The sequence below is a fragment of the Clupea harengus genome, chromosome 9 (genome assembly GCF_900700415.2).
Source record: "Clupea harengus chromosome 9, Ch_v2.0.2, whole genome shotgun sequence".
Taxonomy (NCBI): domain Eukaryota; kingdom Metazoa; phylum Chordata; class Actinopteri; order Clupeiformes; family Clupeidae; genus Clupea; species Clupea harengus.
This window is the reverse complement of record NC_045160.1, coordinates 23,310,850-23,330,937: the sequence shown is the minus strand read 5'-3', so window position 1 is coordinate 23,330,937 and position 20,088 is coordinate 23,310,850. Positions and strand designations below refer to the sequence as shown.

At 39.5% G+C, this 20,088-nt stretch overlaps 1 protein-coding gene across 1 annotated transcript; it reads left to right on the top strand.

Annotated features, from left to right (window-relative positions):
• Positions 1 to 9,228: 9,228 nt before the first annotated feature.
• On the top strand, positions 9,229 to 15,713 carry LOC105909212 (cytochrome P450 2M1-like). The gene is made up of 9 exons (XM_031572906.1): positions 9,229 to 9,420; positions 9,908 to 10,070; positions 11,650 to 11,799; positions 12,043 to 12,203; positions 12,533 to 12,712; positions 13,386 to 13,527; positions 13,931 to 14,118; positions 14,993 to 15,134; positions 15,529 to 15,713. Exons 1-9 carry the CDS (start codon positions 9,229 to 9,231, stop codon positions 15,711 to 15,713), a joined length of 1,503 nt encoding a protein of 500 aa, XP_031428766.1.
• The last annotated feature ends 4,375 nt before the right edge of the window (positions 15,714 to 20,088 follow it).

The following is a 20,088-nucleotide window of genomic DNA, read 5'->3' as shown; positions in this document are numbered from 1 at the left end:
TATGGCCTGGGTTAGATGGGTAGCTGGGGTAGCCTAGAGTTGTGAGAGGGGTTAGGTTGCACTGCTGGTTGAGGCAAATGACATCATCATCACACAGGTACAGGCTTATGGAGTTTTGAAAGACATCATTAGATCACATGGTGACAACTATTTAATAAGTTCTCAAGGCTACATTGTGTGAGTGATAGGGGATTTCCATTCTTTTCACGTAGCTCTGGCTGTCTTACACTTCACACAGCCACGGTCACAATTCAATTCAATTCAATTCAATTTTATTTATATAGCGCCATAACAATACAATAGGCGCTTTACAGAGCCCAGAGCCTGAACCCCCTTAGTGCAAGCACAATGGCAACAGGGGCAAGAAAAAACTCCCTGTTAGTCAGGAAGGAACCTTAAGCAGAACCACGGCACACACCCATCTGCTTGAGGTCGGCCGGGTGGAGATAGGAAGGGGGGGATTGGGGAGATTGGGGGAGGGTTGTGTGGCAGAAGGGGAAGGGAAACAACAGGCGTTGTACACAGCCTACATTTAACAATTGTAACTAGTGGTTTCACACCCTTTTGTGCCCCCCCCGCCCCCCTTAAACATCTTTTTCAAAACAAGGTCATCTGACTGTGACAATGTATCAGTATCTGAACAAAATATGCCCTCACACACCTTATTTGTTATTGATTAACCATCACTGGATTACACAAGTCAAACTACAAATATCTAAGAGAAGAATAAAGAATGCAACAGCATGAATCCTCACTAAAACAAGACGGAGGGCAAACATCACACCAGTCTTAAAATCACTGCACTGGTTACCTGTTAGTTTAAGAATAGATTTCAAGATTCTTTTACTAGTCTATAAATCACTCCATATTCATGCACCTGAATATATGTCAGACATGCTCTGAGGGTACACACCCAGTAGATCCCTAAGCTCTTCTGGCACTGAACCCTTAACAGTTCCAAAAGCCAGGACTGTCAGGCTTTTCTCAGGGATTGAACCCGAGATGCTGGATCTGGCGAACCAGCGCTTAGCCCAGTGTGCTAATGAGAGGACCCAGTTGCCAGATGTTGAAAAGGATTCTTTATTACAAAACAGCGGTAATCCAAAACACAGGAGAGCAGTGGAAAATCCAAAATTAAATTAAATTAAATTTGGGCTAATGGCTAATACATTAGTGATATCAATAACACTCACGGTGACCTTGAGTCTCATCTCCCCCTGACATTGTACTTATCTGACAGCAGAGGATCGCTTAAGAGGGGAACATTTTACAGATTTTCTTTTCATACTATTTTACCCTTAGTAATTGTTCAAGTTCAAGTTCAAGTGCTTTATTTGTCACATACACAAACATGTAGTGAAATGTAAAAAAAGGGTCTACTCTCCACACTGTTTTACTCCACGTAAGAAAAAGGGCACTTGAATAAAGTATTTTGTGCACTAATGACGTGATACATGAAAAAAATATAAAACATTTGGGATGATTGAGAAAAAAGACCTCCACTTACCTTTACTCTATGGGCAGCCAGGAATTTACCCAAGTTCAAAATCTGCAGGTAATCTGGTAGTAGTAATTATAGGAGCTGATACAAGTATGCTGCAGATGGTTTATCTACTAGTTCTAACATGTACTGTAGAGCACTAGCAAAAGATGAACTTTTAGTAACTACTCCAGTGAATATGTAACAATTCCATTACTGTTGAAGGTTCCGCACCATGAGTAGTCCCTTTGTGTCCAGTCTGGCTCTGCAGATGAAACAGTAACCATACCGGGAATGTTTCACTGTCTGTCCGGTGCTACGGTCAAGGGTGATTCTGTTCTTTCTGTTGTGTGGTGGAAAATATGTGAATGAAAAACTCTATACTGTAAACTGTGTGTGTTTATTCATTATTAACCATCAGTACAATCATGTGTAAAACATTAACAATCTGTATAACCACAAGAATATTCTTGATAATTAGCTATTAAAAGTACTGTACTCATACAACATAAGATACACTAGTAAAAGGACTTGTGTGTGTGTGTGTTTAAACATAGAATGCAGAAGTTCTAAGCACAGCAGGTGGGGAGCCCACCCACAGACTGTGGGGATCCTCTATGTGCAGGCCTGTAGGCCCGAGAACTCCCCAGACCACGGACGTGGCAGCTGCAGTGCGGCGGTTTATCAATCACAGTTTGTGAGAATTGAGAATTGAAGTGAGAATGGAACCCGGTCATTGTGTGGAGCTGATTTGGAGTCCGCCATCTAAAACATACATTTAGACACGTCACACTTTTGGTAATTTCATGTGCTGGTAAACAATTAAAATTACCACCATTTATCATACTTTAATTCTCCAGTTAACATCATGGTGCATCTCATGGTGCATTGTGGCTATATCCATTCTGTCCAGTGCATTAGTGATGGGTGATGGAGCTCATCAAGTAACTCTTCTGAACAGTCCTGGTAAGTAAAACATATGTGTGGTTAGCTTATGAGTGATAATGATTAAATGACTACCTGTGGAATGGTGTAAGACGTAATACTGTGACTGATGCTAATGATTAAATGGCTACTTGTGGGATGGTGTAAGACGTAATACTGTGACTGATGCTATACACTTTTGACTGCTAAGCTATTAACACCTTTGCACATGGGCCAGTGGTCAAAGCAGAGAAAATGTTCTGGTTCTTTATAGACGCCTGAACCCCTAGCTTTTTATAGTGAAAGGCTGTATTCTTCCACGATGCAACTGTGGGACACACAGTATTATGCAGAGGATCAGTTCTGTTTCATTTATGTACAATTTTCCTTAATGCAATTGTGATTATTTTAAAGCAGTTCTACAATAATATACAGATTTCACACAAACAATGTAGTATCGCTATTACCCCCTGGAATGTAAGACCTTCACTTTTAATTCTGTGACAGTTTGCTCACCATTTCATTAAGTGTGTGTATGCATCTCTTTGAAATAAAAAAAGTAGTTTGTTGCCAGATTTCACAATCTTTTATGTGGAGACTGTCATTTTAATTTCTTCTTTAGAGAATCAACAAGAAATTCTTCTCATATTTTATGTGTTACCTTATCTCACTGTTTGAGAAAGAGAGGTAAGAAAGTAATTATTTTCACCAATTTATTTAGTTTAGTACTTATACTATAGCAGATAACATCATATGACTTATATTAGATTAAATTGCAGTTTCTCAGGCAAAATGTGATGAATTTTCATCCTGCTAATCTAAACCATGGCTGACATGGGTGGGGTGAGTATCTTTAAAAAGTGTTATAAGCCTGTTATAAGCCTGCCAAGAAAATGTTGACAGCTAACGCTGAGGATTCTGGGGTCTCGGACGATGAAAACCTTTGTGTTACTTGTATGTAGCCATTTGGCAGCCCTCACTAAGTGTGGGTAAAATGTACACTTTGCTGTGTCTGGGCACACCAAGCCTGCACTCCAGGCTTGCCAACACACACACACACACACACACACACACACACACACACACACACACACACACACACACACACTAACAATGTGTTTTATTTGACCTACATATTCTTTAAACAGGTACAATGTTCATTAAGCATGCATACCAAGTTTGTTGTAGTAGACTAATTTACACACACACACACATACACACACACACACACACACACACACACACACACACACACACACACACACACACACACACACACACACACACACACACACACACACACACACACACACACACACACACACACACATATATATATTCAAGATTCTTTTACTAGTCTATAAATCACTCCATATTCATGCACCTGAATATATGTCAGACATGCTCTGAGGGTACACACCCAGTAGATCCCTAAGCTCTTCTGGCACTGAACCCTTAACAGTTCCAAAAGCCAGGACTGTCAGGCTTTTCTCAGGGATTGAACCCGAGATGCTGGATCTGGCGAACCAGCGCTTAGCCCAGTGTGCTAATGAGAGGACCCAGTTGCCAGATGTTGAAAAGGATTCTTTATTACAAAACAGCGGTAATCCAAAACACAGGAGAGCAGTGGAAAATCCAAAATTAAATTAAATTAAATTTGGGCTAATGGCTAATACATTAGTGATATCAATAACACTCACGGTGACCTTGAGTCTCATCTCCCCCTGACATTGTACTTATCTGACAGCAGAGGATCGCTTAAGAGGGGAACATTTTACAGATTTTCTTTTCATACTATTTTACCCTTAGTAATTGTTCAAGTTCAAGTTCAAGTGCTTTATTTGTCACATACACAAACATGTAGTGAAATGTAAAAAAAGGGTCTACTCTCCACACTGTTTTACTCCACGTAAGAAAAAGGGCACTTGAATAAAGTATTTTGTGCACTAATGACGTGATACATGAAAAAAATATAAAACATTTGGGATGATTGAGAAAAAAGACCTCCACTTACCTTTACTCTATGGGCAGCCAGGAATTTACCCAAGTTCAAAATCTGCAGGTAATCTGGTAGTAGTAATTATAGGAGCTGATACAAGTATGCTGCAGATGGTTTATCTACTAGTTCTAACATGTACTGTAGAGCACTAGCAAAAGATGAACTTTTAGTAACTACTCCAGTGAATATGTAACAATTCCATTACTGTTGAAGGTTCCGCACCATGAGTAGTCCCTTTGTGTCCAGTCTGGCTCTGCAGATGAAACAGTAACCATACCGGGAATGTTTCACTGTCTGTCCGGTGCTACGGTCAAGGGTGATTCTGTTCTTTCTGTTGTGTGGTGGAAAATATGTGAATGAAAAACTCTATACTGTAAACTGTGTGTGTTTATTCATTATTAACCATCAGTACAATCATGTGTAAAACATTAACAATCTGTATAACCACAAGAATATTCTTGATAATTAGCTATTAAAAGTACTGTACTCATACAACATAAGATACACTAGTAAAAGGACTTGTGTGTGTGTGTGTTTAAACATAGAATGCAGAAGTTCTAAGCACAGCAGGTGGGGAGCCCACCCACAGACTGTGGGGATCCTCTATGTGCAGGCCTGTAGGCCCGAGAACTCCCCAGACCACGGACGTGGCAGCTGCAGTGCGGCGGTTTATCAATCACAGTTTGTGAGAATTGAGAATTGAAGTGAGAATGGAACCCGGTCATTGTGTGGAGCTGATTTGGAGTCCGCCATCTAAAACATACATTTAGACACGTCACACTTTTGGTAATTTCATGTGCTGGTAAACAATTAAAATTACCACCATTTATCATACTTTAATTCTCCAGTTAACATCATGGTGCATCTCATGGTGCATTGTGGCTATATCCATTCTGTCCAGTGCATTAGTGATGGGTGATGGAGCTCATCAAGTAACTCTTCTGAACAGTCCTGGTAAGTAAAACATATGTGTGGTTAGCTTATGAGTGATAATGATTAAATGACTACCTGTGGAATGGTGTAAGACGTAATACTGTGACTGATGCTAATGATTAAATGGCTACTTGTGGGATGGTGTAAGACGTAATACTGTGACTGATGCTATACACTTTTGACTGCTAAGCTATTAACACCTTTGCACATGGGCCAGTGGTCAAAGCAGAGAAAATGTTCTGGTTCTTTATAGACGCCTGAACCCCTAGCTTTTTATAGTGAAAGGCTGTATTCTTCCACGATGCAACTGTGGGACACACAGTATTATGCAGAGGATCAGTTCTGTTTCATTTATGTACAATTTTCCTTAATGCAATTGTGATTATTTTAAAGCAGTTCTACAATAATATACAGATTTCACACAAACAATGTAGTATCGCTATTACCCCCTGGAATGTAAGACCTTCACTTTTAATTCTGTGACAGTTTGCTCACCATTTCATTAAGTGTGTGTATGCATCTCTTTGAAATAAAAAAAGTAGTTTGTTGCCAGATTTCACAATCTTTTATGTGGAGACTGTCATTTTAATTTCTTCTTTAGAGAATCAACAAGAAATTCTTCTCATATTTTATGTGTTACCTTATCTCACTGTTTGAGAAAGAGAGGTAAGAAAGTAATTATTTTCACCAATTTATTTAGTTTAGTACTTATACTATAGCAGATAACATCATATGACTTATATTAGATTAAATTGCAGTTTCTCAGGCAAAATGTGATGAATTTTCATCCTGCTAATCTAAACCATGGCTGACATGGGTGGGGTGAGTATCTTTAAAAAGTGTTATAAGCCTGTTATAAGCCTGCCAAGAAAATGTTGACAGCTAACGCTGAGGATTCTGGGGTCTCGGACGATGAAAACCTTTGTGTTACTTGTATGTAGCCATTTGGCAGCCCTCACTAAGTGTGGGTAAAATGTACACTTTGCTGTGTCTGGGCACACCAAGCCTGCACTCCAGGCTTGCCAACACACACACACACACACACACACACACACACACACACACACACACACACACACACGCACACTAACAATGTGTTTTATTTGACCTACATATTCTTTAAACAGGTACAATGTTCATTAAGCATGCATACCAAGTTTGTTGTAGTAGACTAATTTACACACACACACACATACACACACACACACACACACACACACACACACACACACACACACACACACACACACCACACACACACACACACACACACACACACACACACATATATATATTCAAGATTCTTTTACTAGTCTATAAATCACTCCATATTCATGCACCTGAATATATGTCAGACATGCTCTGAGGGTACACACCCAGTAGATCCCTAAGCTCTTCTGGCACTGAACCCTTAACAGTTCCAAAAGCCAGGACTGTCAGGCTTTTCTCAGGGATTGAACCCGAGATGCTGGATCTGGCGAACCAGCGCTTAGCCCAGTGTGCTAATGAGAGGACCCAGTTGCCAGATGTTGAAAAGGATTCTTTATTACAAAACAGCGGTAATCCAAAACACAGGAGAGCAGTGGAAAATCCAAAATTAAATTAAATTAAATTTGGGCTAATGGCTAATACATTAGTGATATCAATAACACTCACGGTGACCTTGAGTCTCATCTCCCCCTGACATTGTACTTATCTGACAGCAGAGGATCGCTTAAGAGGGGAACATTTTACAGATTTTCTTTTCATACTATTTTACCCTTAGTAATTGTTCAAGTTCAAGTTCAAGTGCTTTATTTGTCACATACACAAACATGTAGTGAAATGTAAAAAAAGGGTCTACTCTCCACACTGTTTTACTCCACGTAAGAAAAAGGGCACTTGAATAAAGTATTTTGTGCACTAATGACGTGATACATGAAAAAAATATAAAACATTTGGGATGATTGAGAAAAAAGACCTCCACTTACCTTTACTCTATGGGCAGCCAGGAATTTACCCAAGTTCAAAATCTGCAGGTAATCTGGTAGTAGTAATTATAGGAGCTGATACAAGTATGCTGCAGATGGTTTATCTACTAGTTCTAACATGTACTGTAGAGCACTAGCAAAAGATGAACTTTTAGTAACTACTCCAGTGAATATGTAACAATTCCATTACTGTTGAAGGTTCCGCACCATGAGTAGTCCCTTTGTGTCCAGTCTGGCTCTGCAGATGAAACAGTAACCATACCGGGAATGTTTCACTGTCTGTCCGGTGCTACGGTCAAGGGTGATTCTGTTCTTTCTGTTGTGTGGTGGAAAATATGTGAATGAAAAACTCTATACTGTAAACTGTGTGTGTTTATTCATTATTAACCATCAGTACAATCATGTGTAAAACATTAACAATCTGTATAACCACAAGAATATTCTTGATAATTAGCTATTAAAAGTAGACGCCTGAACCCCTAGCTTTTTATAGTGAAAGGCTGTATTCTTCCACGATGCAACTGTGGGACACACAGTATTATGCAGAGGATCAGTTCTGTTTCATTTATGTACAATTTTCCTTAATGCAATTGTGATTATTTTAAAGCAGTTCTACAATAATATACAGATTTCACACAAACAATGTAGTATCGCTATTACCCCCTGGAATGTAAGACCTTCACTTTTAATTCTGTGACAGTTTGCTCACCATTTCATTAAGTGTGTGTATGCATCTCTTTGAAATAAAAAAAGTAGTTTGTTGCCAGATTTCACAATCTTTTATGTGGAGACTGTCATTTTAATTTCTTCTTTAGAGAATCAACAAGAAATTCTTCTCATATTTTATGTGTTACCTTATCTCACTGTTTGAGAAAGAGAGGTAAGAAAGTAATTATTTTCACCAATTTATTTAGTTTAGTACTTATACTATAGCAGATAACATCATATGACTTATATTAGATTAAATTGCAGTTTCTCAGGCAAAATGTGATGAATTTTCATCCTGCTAATCTAAACCATGGCTGACATGGGTGGGGTGAGTATCTTTAAAAAGTGTTATAAGCCTGTTATAAGCCTGCCAAGAAAATGTTGACAGCTAACGCTGAGGATTCTGGGGTCTCGGACGATGAAAACCTTTGTGTTACTTGTATGTAGCCATTTGGCAGCCCTCACTAAGTGTGGGTAAAATGTACACTTTGCTGTGTCTGGGCACACCAAGCCTGCACTCCAGGCTTGCCAACACACACACACACACACACACACACACACACACACACACACACACACGCACACTAACAATGTGTTTTATTTGACCTACATATTCTTTAAACAGGTACAATGTTCATTAAGCATGCATACCAAGTTTGTTGTAGTAGACTAATTTACACACACACACACATACACACACACACACACACACACACACACACACACACACACACACACACACACACACACACACACACACACACACACACACACACACACACACACACACACATATATATATTCCTGAGGCAAATAGAAAGAGGATTTGAGTTATGGTCAGTTACAGAGAATGAGAGAGATTGTTCTGGATTGTTCTTTTATTTCAATAAACAAATTTTGACACATACCTCTGTTTTTGCTTCTTTTGTCTAATTGTTCCAACCTACCCTGGCAGTGGGTACACCATGTATTTACAAAGCAACACCATGTATTTGACAACAGCTCACAAGGTCTGTGATATTCTTGCAGAGGTTTGAAGTGTTGCCACTTGCATGAACAAATATGGGTACTTTGTATAAAACTGTAGATAGAGATCTACCTAAAAAGATCCAGTGAGTTATAGCTGCTGAAACATATATAGCGGTTGAAAGTGTTTCGACCTTTCCCAGTCTCCCCTGCTCTGCTCTCTTCAACCCACACACAGCATCGTCAAGATGGATATTCTTTCTGTCCTTCAGACAAACTTTCTCTCACTGGTTTTGGGCATTATTGTTTTTGTGTCGCTGTGGATGATTTGGGGTAAAAAGAGCAGCTTTGAAAGATTACCGCCGGGTCCCCCTCCGTCTCCACTTGTTGGCAATTTATTCCAAATAGGCCTAGCGGAGCCATACAAGTATTATCTGGAGGTACGTGTTTACATTCTTTCAAACTCCATAGAACGTTTTCTTTCTTTCTTTACTTAATTCTTTCAACAGTCATCTGCAAAAAAATACTCTAATTGTGCCTCTTCTGTATCCACAACCTCAGAGACCCTGCTTGCTTTAATAACTCAACAACACACGATTCTCCAGAAGTCTGCTTTGACAAGAGCTAGAAACCAAAAACAGTTTCAGAGTTAATTCAGATCGTTTTAGTTTTCATGGCTGCTCAGCTAGAGTATACTTTGCACTGTTTCCAGTCAAGACCGTAATATTGAAATGATGTTCAGATTGGATGTTGTAGCTTTGTTGTAGATTCAGAGAAAGGCAGACTTCACCTTTGAGTGTAAAGTTTCAGACTCAGTCAGTACCATCAAACAGACTGTCTGCAAACATTAATAATGTATTCAAGTTTCCTGCAGTTTACAAAATACCTCAAACTTTCATGTGTTAAACCCTCTCCTTGCCTCACCAGCTCTGCAACAAGTATGGGTCAGTGTGTACCATCTGGCTGGCCAACAAACCAGTGATCATACTGTCCGGATATCAGGCCATCAAAGACGCCCTTGTCACTCAGGGAGAGGAGTTCAATGGGAGGGCTCAGTACCCACTCCTGATGAGGTCAACCAATGGATTTGGTGAGTCTGCTGGAAGGTCTTTTTATGTCACAAAAGAGTGACTGAAGTTCCCCCAATGGGCTTCTGCCACTGTTGTGATCACATTCTGTATTCAGAGTGGTGTACTAGGCCAAAATTGACAAGGTGGTTTGATATGAAAGGTTCTGATTGGATCTGAGAAAACACACACACACTGAATAAGAATACTAAGAGGGTGGAGAATCATGCATGGGAACAAAGCTTCACATATTTTATTGTTTTGGTCCCAAGAAATAATGGGCAGATGCAGGCTAGGCTAATGTTTCAACTCATGCTACCATCAAAACTGGGTGTATTTTTGATTGAAAAGAAAGTTATAATGTTCAGTGTGGAAAAACATTACAGAGAATGTGTTTCATGTAGGAAAAAAACTCTTGCTTATCCTCATTAGAGAACATCACAGTTGAAATAGTTCTGAATCAGAATCATTATTTCTCTTTACGGTTCTTAACTGTCTGTCTCAAAATTAGAACTAGGTTCAAATAGAAACGTTTGTGTCCTTCATGTCGAACTTTGTGTTCTTAAAGTTCCAGATACCTGCATGGTCAGAGTGAGACTGTTATTCTGTTATTTTCTGCCTTCTCAGTGAATAGACTTTGTGGCAATTTTCAGAGTAGTTGTCTCATACATATTTATGTAGGGGTGGGACTAATGATTGACACCCCTTCCTGTCAGCCTGCTAGGATACTTAAACTTACACAGTAGGAGAACTGTTTCCTTATCAAATTAGAGATGCGGGTAAATATTAATGTGAAACCTTCCTGTCTCCCTTGATGCACATCATTGTAGAGAATAAAACCATTCTGTTATTCTCCATTATTAGAAATGTATCTTCCAAAATTGGACTTGCATATATTAGAGGTGCTATCATATGGAACTCTTCAGGGCTGTAGAACCCTGACAGTGTGGACATTCCAAAGGGCCATTAAAGGATCTAGACAGCACCTACTTTCTTTGTCTGGCCTTAGGTCTTAGTCAAAGCTGAATGATTTGCCTCAGTTATTAACTGACATTAAAACATATTTCCCTCAGCACTAGAGGGCAGTAGCTTGGCTGGGTCAGCTGCGTGCATGATTGCCATAGATTCCAGTGCTATGGGCTGCCTGCTCCTGATAATCCCAACAGGGTTGCTTCCCTCCTGCCATGTTTCCATGAAGCCATGTAGTTATGAGCTATGGCTATGATGAACAATTAAACCTATTAAACGAAGGTCAACCAATATTAGCGTCACTGTAGTAACACTAGGCACCCACACATTGAAGGAAATCATAAAACATTTTTTGTTTTTGTCGTTAATTTTGGGACGGACTGATATTTAGTATATCATATACAAAACACAGCTAAATCAATGCATTTAGGATATCACATACAAAACACAGCTAAATCAATTCTTTTTTCCTGAACCGACAGACCTGAATAGTATCCCTTGAGGCAGCATGCCATGATCTGTATTGATAAGTGATATGGTCAATAGGCCAATACATCATATTTATTATCAGACCTCCAAACTTGTGACCAGATGTCTGTGGTTCCGTTCTGTTCTGGTTCTTGTTCTCCACAGGTGTGTTAGCCAGCAGTGGTCAGCGCTGGAAGGACCTCCGTCGGTTCTCCATCATGACGCTGAAGAACTTTGGGATGGGGCGGAGGAGTGTGGAGGAGAGGGTCCAGGAGGAGGCCAGGAGCCTGGTGAAGGCGTTTCATGAGTTTGATGGTGAGGTTGGAGCACTTCACTTTTCATCCATGTGTCTTGTATCAGTGTGTCAGTATAGAAGCTATGATCAGGATCACGATTTCCCCGCCTGTCAGTTATTTAAAGGTGCAGTCCAGGATTACCATCCATTACACTTTTCGTCAATTGAATCAACTTCAATCTGTGAATTTTAACACAGTATTTTTCTGAACACATTTCACATATGAAATAATAAAGATGCTGAGAAAATCATCTTTTTTACAGGCGCAGTTTTCAACCCTAAAGATCTGCTGTGCACTGCCGTGTCAAACGTCATCTGCTCCATGGTGTTTGGGCACCGGTTTGAGTACAAAGACCCCGAGTTCCTGCTGCTCTACAATGCAGTCGATGCCTACTTCGACGTGCTCAGCAGTCCCATTGGCACAGTATGGAACTAATGTCTTTTGAGTAGCGTAGATAAGTAGTACTTTTCCCTTCCTCTTGACCGAAGAAAAATAACTCAAACATATTAAGTGTGGTCCCCTTCCTCAGTGCTGCAGGAAATACCAAAGGACATTGATATAGACAGAAAAACACCAGACAGACATACAGAAAAGCATACAGATAGTTACACTGAAAAGCCTTTTGAGTTTGTGATATTAAGTGATTAGGTTGTCAAGAGTATATTCTATAATTTATATGCAGAGTCCACTTTTGAAGTTTCTTCAGAGTGGGAGATAGTTACAGCCCAATGTTGTTATACAATCTCTTCCAGCTCTACAACATCTTTCCTAAAATTGTCGAGTGCATTCCTGGAAAGCACAAGGAGATGTTTGCAATGATGCAGAAGGCTCAGGTTTATGTGAAGAATCAGGCAGAGATTCGACTGAAGCACCTGGATGCCAACTCTACTCCCCAAGACTACACAGAGGCCTTTGTGATTAAAATGATTCAGGTAAAGTGCTGACCTTTGATTAAGGTAAATTGTGACCCCAAAATGTTCATAGACGAGGAGGGGCAATTTTTTATGGATAATGTCTTCTTGGCTGTTGGATTAGGTCGTCAGTAGTTACCCTAAGACCTATCTGAAATGTTTAAGATACAGAGGAAAATCAGATAATGATAGTGCTGACAATAATTAAAAAGTAAAGAGATCACCTGGGATAAAACACAATCAAATTCATACTGAAATAGAGAAAAAAAGAATTGTGGGTTTAGTGGTGTTTGCACTTCAAGGTAAATGTTCCTCTTGTTGCAAGTTGCATGCAAAAGCCTGAAAAACAATATAGTCTTCAAGGACTTTGAGCTTTGTTGCTGATATTTTACAGGTTTGACTTCCTGAAACTGTAACCAGTAAGAAATGATGAAACATCACAGTAGTCAATTAGCCAGAAACAGGGCAAGATTAAAGGACTGAAGGATTACTTAAGGTCGCTCTTTCAAAAAAAGAAAGAAAGAAAAATCCTGGAGCAGAGGTGTTGCTCCGCAACTGACTGTACATAAACCTGTGGTTGGAGAACCTCTCCACTAGAGGGCCTCACTTGCTAACTTGACAAACAGTCTTATTTCAGCAAGGACTGAAGAGTAAACTCCACTGATGTGAGACCACATGTGGCAATTTATTTCAGGAGAAGGACCTCCCAAAGAGTGAGTTTCACTATGACAACCTGGTGATCAGTGTGTGGAACCTGTTCTCGGCTGGGACAGAGACAACCTCCTCAACTTTGAGACACGCGTTACTGATGATGATTAAGCACCCGAATATTCAAGGTCTGAACCAAATAAACTGATATGGTTCATTTTTCAAAACTCTGGAAAAAAAGGGGGTGGTTTTTTACATTTATTCTTACACCATGACATAGATCTGCTATGAAAATCTGTTTCGTTTATTTTTTCTAAAAAAGATGTAAATATTTTTATATATGACTTAATGCAATATAGCTGTAGAAATAATAAGCATGAAATACTTAACATATAAAACCACAATGTTACTTCAGTGAAACATACAGTATAGTGATGGTACTGACCTATTTATTGCTGAAGTTATCATCAATAGAAACAGCATGTTTTTCACTGGCTTTCCCAGCACGCGTCTAAAAGGAGATTGATGAGGTGCAGCTGAACTGTGCGTTCCTAGGATAAATAAATATGAACATGTTTGTAATCTTCTAAGCGCGTGTCCATAAGGAGATCGATGACGTGATTGGCCAGGAGAGAAGCCCCTCCATGGATGACAGGTCTAAGATGCCCTACACGGACGCTGTGATTCATGAGGTGCAGCGTAGCCTGGACCTCACCCCAACCTCTGTGCCTCACAAGGTGAACGTCGACACTGAATTCAAGAAATACTTCATCCCAAAGGTGAGTCAGTCAATACTAAAAAATGGGAAACTTTACATGTGCAAAACTTAACAATGAAAATGCGTTAGTTAGGATACTTGATGTTAGAACGTCTACATTGAAAAGCTTGAGATGCTGTTGTGAAAAAGAATTAAATAAAACAACACATTCAAAAATGTTTTCTAGTGTAGGTGAAGCCCTGTTGTTTTGTAGCAAATTCAAGCAAGTCTTACTGCTAACCCTGACAATCATTATTATGCAGGCCATGATCTTTAACTTGCTCTATAATGCTCACTCATTCTCCCACTCTTAAAAACACTTTCAGATCTTTAGGAGACTGACAGGATTGTGCTCTGTAAAAATGTGTGTATTGAATGCATTTCATGTTGATAGATAGATAGATAGATAGATAGATAAATAGATGGATACTTTATTTATCCAGAGGGAAATTTTAGGACATCCAGTAGCTTATACAACTCACAGACACAACATACACAAATCACATACACATAGGGAGAACATGTTCAAAAGGAGTGGGGTGGTAACAGATACAAGAAAGGGTCTGGCCCTATGGTACAAGTTGCATGATTGTGAGTGACAGTGTAGATGCCCAGGAGGAAAGTGTTCTTGTGCTGCTTGTGTGGATAGTGCAAAAAGATAGTGCTCTTGTGCTTGTGTGGATAGTGCAAAGAGATAGTGCAGAATATAAGAGATTAAGTCTGTGCAAGGGGCTAGTATAGCCAGTAAAGGGATGGACAGTGGGTTGGTACAATAAAGTGGGGTGTATGATAGGGCAGACTGAGGTAGACTCATGCAGAGAAGACCATCTCCCCCCTCCCCTTCTGCGTGGAGTTGTATAGCTGAATGTTGTGTTCTCGTCGTTCTTTTCCTCCAGGATACTATGGTTCTCCCTCTGCTCTCTTCGGTTCTCATTGACCCTAACCTGTGGAAGAACCCAGAGAATTTTGACCCTGAAAACTTCTTAGATGAGAAGGGCCGATTTAAGAAGAACGATGCCTTCCTGGTTTTTGGATTAGGTATGTCAGGAGATACACTTTGAACTACCTGACATGGTTCAGCTTTTGAGGAAAATCAATCAATGACAGTAACATTCACAACTAATGTCACATATTCATGTATTCATGTAAGTCACATGTGAGGTTATTAAATAACATGATTTTTATTTTGAGTATATACAAGTTATGCAAATGAGTTTTCTTCGTTACATTTGAATTACAGCATTATTCTCATTATTTAATAGCCATACCTTGTATACACATAAGCTTATTATCATGTATTACACGTATTATCACACATGTAAACTTATAGTCAGAGTGGGCAGAGTACTACAATGAAACTTTTACTCCTAATCATAACCATTTAATTTATCATGTCCACCCATCAACCCTCTGCTGGTTTCTTGCCTGGCAGGGAAGCGAGCCTGTCTGGGAGAGGGTCTGGCCCGGATGGAGCTCTTCCTGTTCTTCTCCTCTCTTCTCCAGCACTTCACCTTTGTGGGCACGAAGCCCCCGGAGGAGATCGACACCACCCCCACCTCCTGCAGCTTTGGCAGGATGCCTCGCAGCTACGACTGCTACGCCAAACCCAGGGCATAGATAGGTCCTGCACTATGGACATGGACACACTGCAGGTGTAGTTAGACTATGTTTCAAAACAGGATGTTGTGTTTGGAATATAAATGAATGACTTGAATTGGGGTGATTCTGTTTCAGCTTAGCTTCATGGTAAACAAGTCACTTTCAAGACATAAAATAGTAATATATCCACCCCAACTCATTGGTATGTGCAATTTTTAAAACTGATTGAGTTTGTACAAAGGTGAAATCTTATCACCCACCTGAAGGTAAAACTTCATGGTCAGTATGGAAAGTGTGTGATTTTGTTTTAGCTCTTATATGTTATATATAATGAACACTTCTGATCCACTCAATACTTTCCAACTCCAAAAATATACAGTACATCCTGTCAACCATATCTTAACTACAAACATATGTCAAACCAACTCAGAATCTTTCATCTGGATCTTCCTGCTTTGTTACCACTTGTTGATGGTAACATTTAGCCTTGGTAGATGGTTACATTTAACCTAAGTTTCACGTAGAAACAATAGAGCTCTGTGTTGTATTGTTACTTTGCTCACCATTTCATCAAGTATGTGTATGTATCTCTTTCAAATAAAAGAACAGTTGTACAAAAATGTCACAGCCATTTTAATTTCTTCTTTAGAGAATCGATAAATTCTTCTCATATTTTCGATGTTACCTCATTTCGGTGTGTCTTCTGCATCTGTCGGATGGGTGGAAAGGGTTCCATGGCAATGTTCCGAAAGCCCATTATTCCGACAGCACGCTGTTCCGAAATTGTGAGCACAGCAACGGGAACCACTATAGCCCACATGCACATCACAATGAATCACACAATCATAAATATATAAATGCATTTGTTTCACAAGCATGAACTTTAATTCAGAATATTATTATACACACATGGCATTTGCATCGCGATGATACAAAAATACTTTTATGATTGCCAACGGATGCATGCTTTGTCAGTGCTTGACAAGATATGCCTGATGTCCTGCGACAATCTGCCGGTGATTTCCTTCGCATGAGTGGTACCCCATATTCAAAACCAGAGTAGGTTAAGTTAACAAATATTGCCTAGGAAAAGTTATATGCGTGATAGCCCGGTGAGCATCTCTGCTGCGCTGCGTAAACTAAATGCTGTGTGTGTTTTGTGCCACTTAAAATATTTCTAAATTTTGCCAGGGGGACCATTTTTCGGAATATTGAGATTTCGGAATATCGGGCTTTCGGAACAATGGGCCGTCCCCGGTGGAAAGCCAGACGAATCACTTCCAGAAAGTAATTCTAAGTAATGATTGGTTAAGACCAGTCACCTGACCGGAACGGAAAACACGATACGTTTGATTGGCTAATACCAGGACCTTTATTTTGTCCTTGAGTAACGATGTCGATTGCCTGACTGGTGTTAATACTGTATCACGTTTAACGTTGCTGTTCACCATAAATAGCAAATGAATTACTCTTGTGTCGGTGTAATCGGAAGCGGTAAATAATCTTAATCGTTAAATAACGTGAAGGACTGATATTACACATAACAAACACACATAATCGATGGGGTTTTGCCATGGTTATTTTAAATTACAGTAGTTAACGCAAGCTAACTAGCTAGCTCCTATACAGTGTTTGGTTAGCTCACGCTAGCATCCTCACAAACACATAGACATCCACGAACACACACACACACAGCCAGCAATGCAGGCTGTTAATTTGGTCATTGTCATTCGTACATTTTATGAACCCGTAGTGTTGCTCAGAGGACTCATTTGATGTGGTCAATTATGTTAGTCATGGGTATGGTGTTACCCAGGAATATTAAATGAACTCCGGTAAAGAGGTGTGTAGTGGCAGAGGTTGTTGTGTCTCACGCTACTCATGCCCATGTGCCGGAGGAAGGAGCCCACCACTTTATTTACATTAATCCTGGACTTTTTTTCCCCCTGGGAAAACTCATGTTTGTTGAAGTGTCAACTTCAACAGGAATTCACACGACCTTCAGTCAAGGTAAGTTGATGTACTTGCATTGCAATTAATTAATGCAATTAGAAAATGTTACAATTAACAAACAGCGACCTTTCCTTTGGGTTGTGCTATATTTACATTGCTATTACCCCCCGGAATGACCTTCACTTTTAATTCCGTGACAGTTTGCTCACCATTTCATTAAGTATGTGTATGCATCTCTTTGAAACAAAAAAAAGTTGTTTATTGCACAGATTTCACAATCTTTTATGTGGAGACTGCCATTTTCATTTTGTTGACGTAGCCATTCTCACTAGGCTAATGTAGGGATACACTTATATCATTTACAGAGGAAATCAATCACACAACTCACATCTGTTAGTGGTAGACCGGAAAGAGAAAGTCTTTATTTGCATAGTTGCATTTATACTGAACATCACGCATGACGTATGAGATCACATATGTTAACACCCCCACTTGATCACATACTCTTCAAATAGGCTTACAAATAATGCAGCACTTTAGTATACAGACTTCTGTACTAGTATACTGTATAACAGAGACACTCTATCTCTATCATTTCTTTATTTGGATTGAGTTTACCCTTTTACATACCAAATATAAATGTCATAAATCTCTCCACCTTGAACTTTGTCATTGGCTTTGTCATGACATCTGTCACCATATCAACTGTAGGACAGTACTCAATCAATATTTTCCCATCAGTTACTGCAGAACGAATAAAATGGTACCTAATATCAATGTGTTTGCATCTTTGGCGGCGAACTGGATCTTTGGACAGAGCAATTGTACCTTGATTGTCCTCAAAGATTTTAACTGGTGCATACTGACAATCATTATCCATTCAATTCATTCTGATCAAAATCAATCTCTAGGAAATGTTTTAGTTTTCCAAGATCCTTCATCTTAAATTTCACAGCAAGTGTCTTCTTCACATCACTCAACAAATCATCATTACTATCAGCAATAATTAGATCATCAACCCAAATTACCACTATTGCTCTTTCTTTTCCAATTTGTTTAGTGTAGACACAGTGATCTGCAGGGTTTTGCACAAAATCATTTTCATTCAAATAATCACTCAGCATTTTGTTCCAGTTTCTACCGGATTGCTTTAGACTATAAAGTGACTTGTTTAGTCTACAGACTAGATTTCACCTCAAATCCCTCTGGTTGCCCCATATACACCTCACAATCAATAGGAGCATGCAAATATGCTGTCTTAACATCCATCTGGTGTAAGTCAAGATCATACTGTGCGGCCATTTGCCTCAGTACACGTATTGAAGTCAGATTAGCAGTTGGAGAGAAAGTCTCCTTGTAATCTATTCCCATCACCTGCTGGTAACCTTTGGCAACGTATCTGGCCTTGTAGTTTTCTGACTGATCTGCGTTCGTTTTGATAGCATAGACCCATCTACCTCCCACTTCTTGTTTGCCCTCTGGTAGGGTAGTCAGTGTGAATGTGTTATTTTCTCTAAGAGAATCCATTTCCTCATTCATAGCTTTAGCCCAAATCTCTGCCTTAGGTGAGCTCATAGCTTCTTTGAATGTTTGCGGTGCATCACACATTCTATAGCAATAGTCAATGTTAATTGACACCTGGTCATTATACTTCACATCAGTAACATACTCAGAGAGGTACTGTGGGGTTGTCCTGTCTCTTTTAGGATAACGAGGATCATTTCTCTCAATCTGAGCTGTATCAGTAGAATCAGGCCTAACAAAAGTTCCCTCTGATACATTTACATTCCCTTGATTCTGTGCCGTTACACTTAGACTTAATCTGGGTGACATATCTTAACTGCGTCAATTACCGGCACGCGTCAATTATAGGACACTTTCAGCGTTGTCATGTTTACATTCACTCTCGTGAGTGACTATGGAAAGAAACGTAAGCTCCCACAAAAATATAGCATTTAAGCTTTACTTTTGAAAAAAAATGTACTCTGTAGAATTAATTTAAACTTGTGAAATAGTGTTGTACTTTCGCGTGTACCTTATAGTGTGGAACACTTAGCGGCGCAACGAATATTTCATTTCGTCTTAAAGTTGTACTGTCAGATTTGTTCTCTCCAGATGAAGTTTGACTGTGATTTTAAACTGTCATTTCAAATGCTAAAAACAGATAGCAGTATCACTCTTAGCTTTCAGGAAATACACAAACACTGTACCTGAGTAGTCATCTGTGAAAGCTAGAGTATACCTGAATCCCTCTTTTGCTACTGGGTCAATAGGACCGGCCAAATCAGTGTGTATAAGCTCAAGTGCTGCCCTCCTTGCACGAGCGTCTGGTTCTCTGTTTCTGCTCTGGACGAATTTACCTTGTGTGCATATCTCACAATTCTTGCCCTTAATCTGTATCCCCTCTACTACATCTAGCAATCTGGAAACATCATCATAA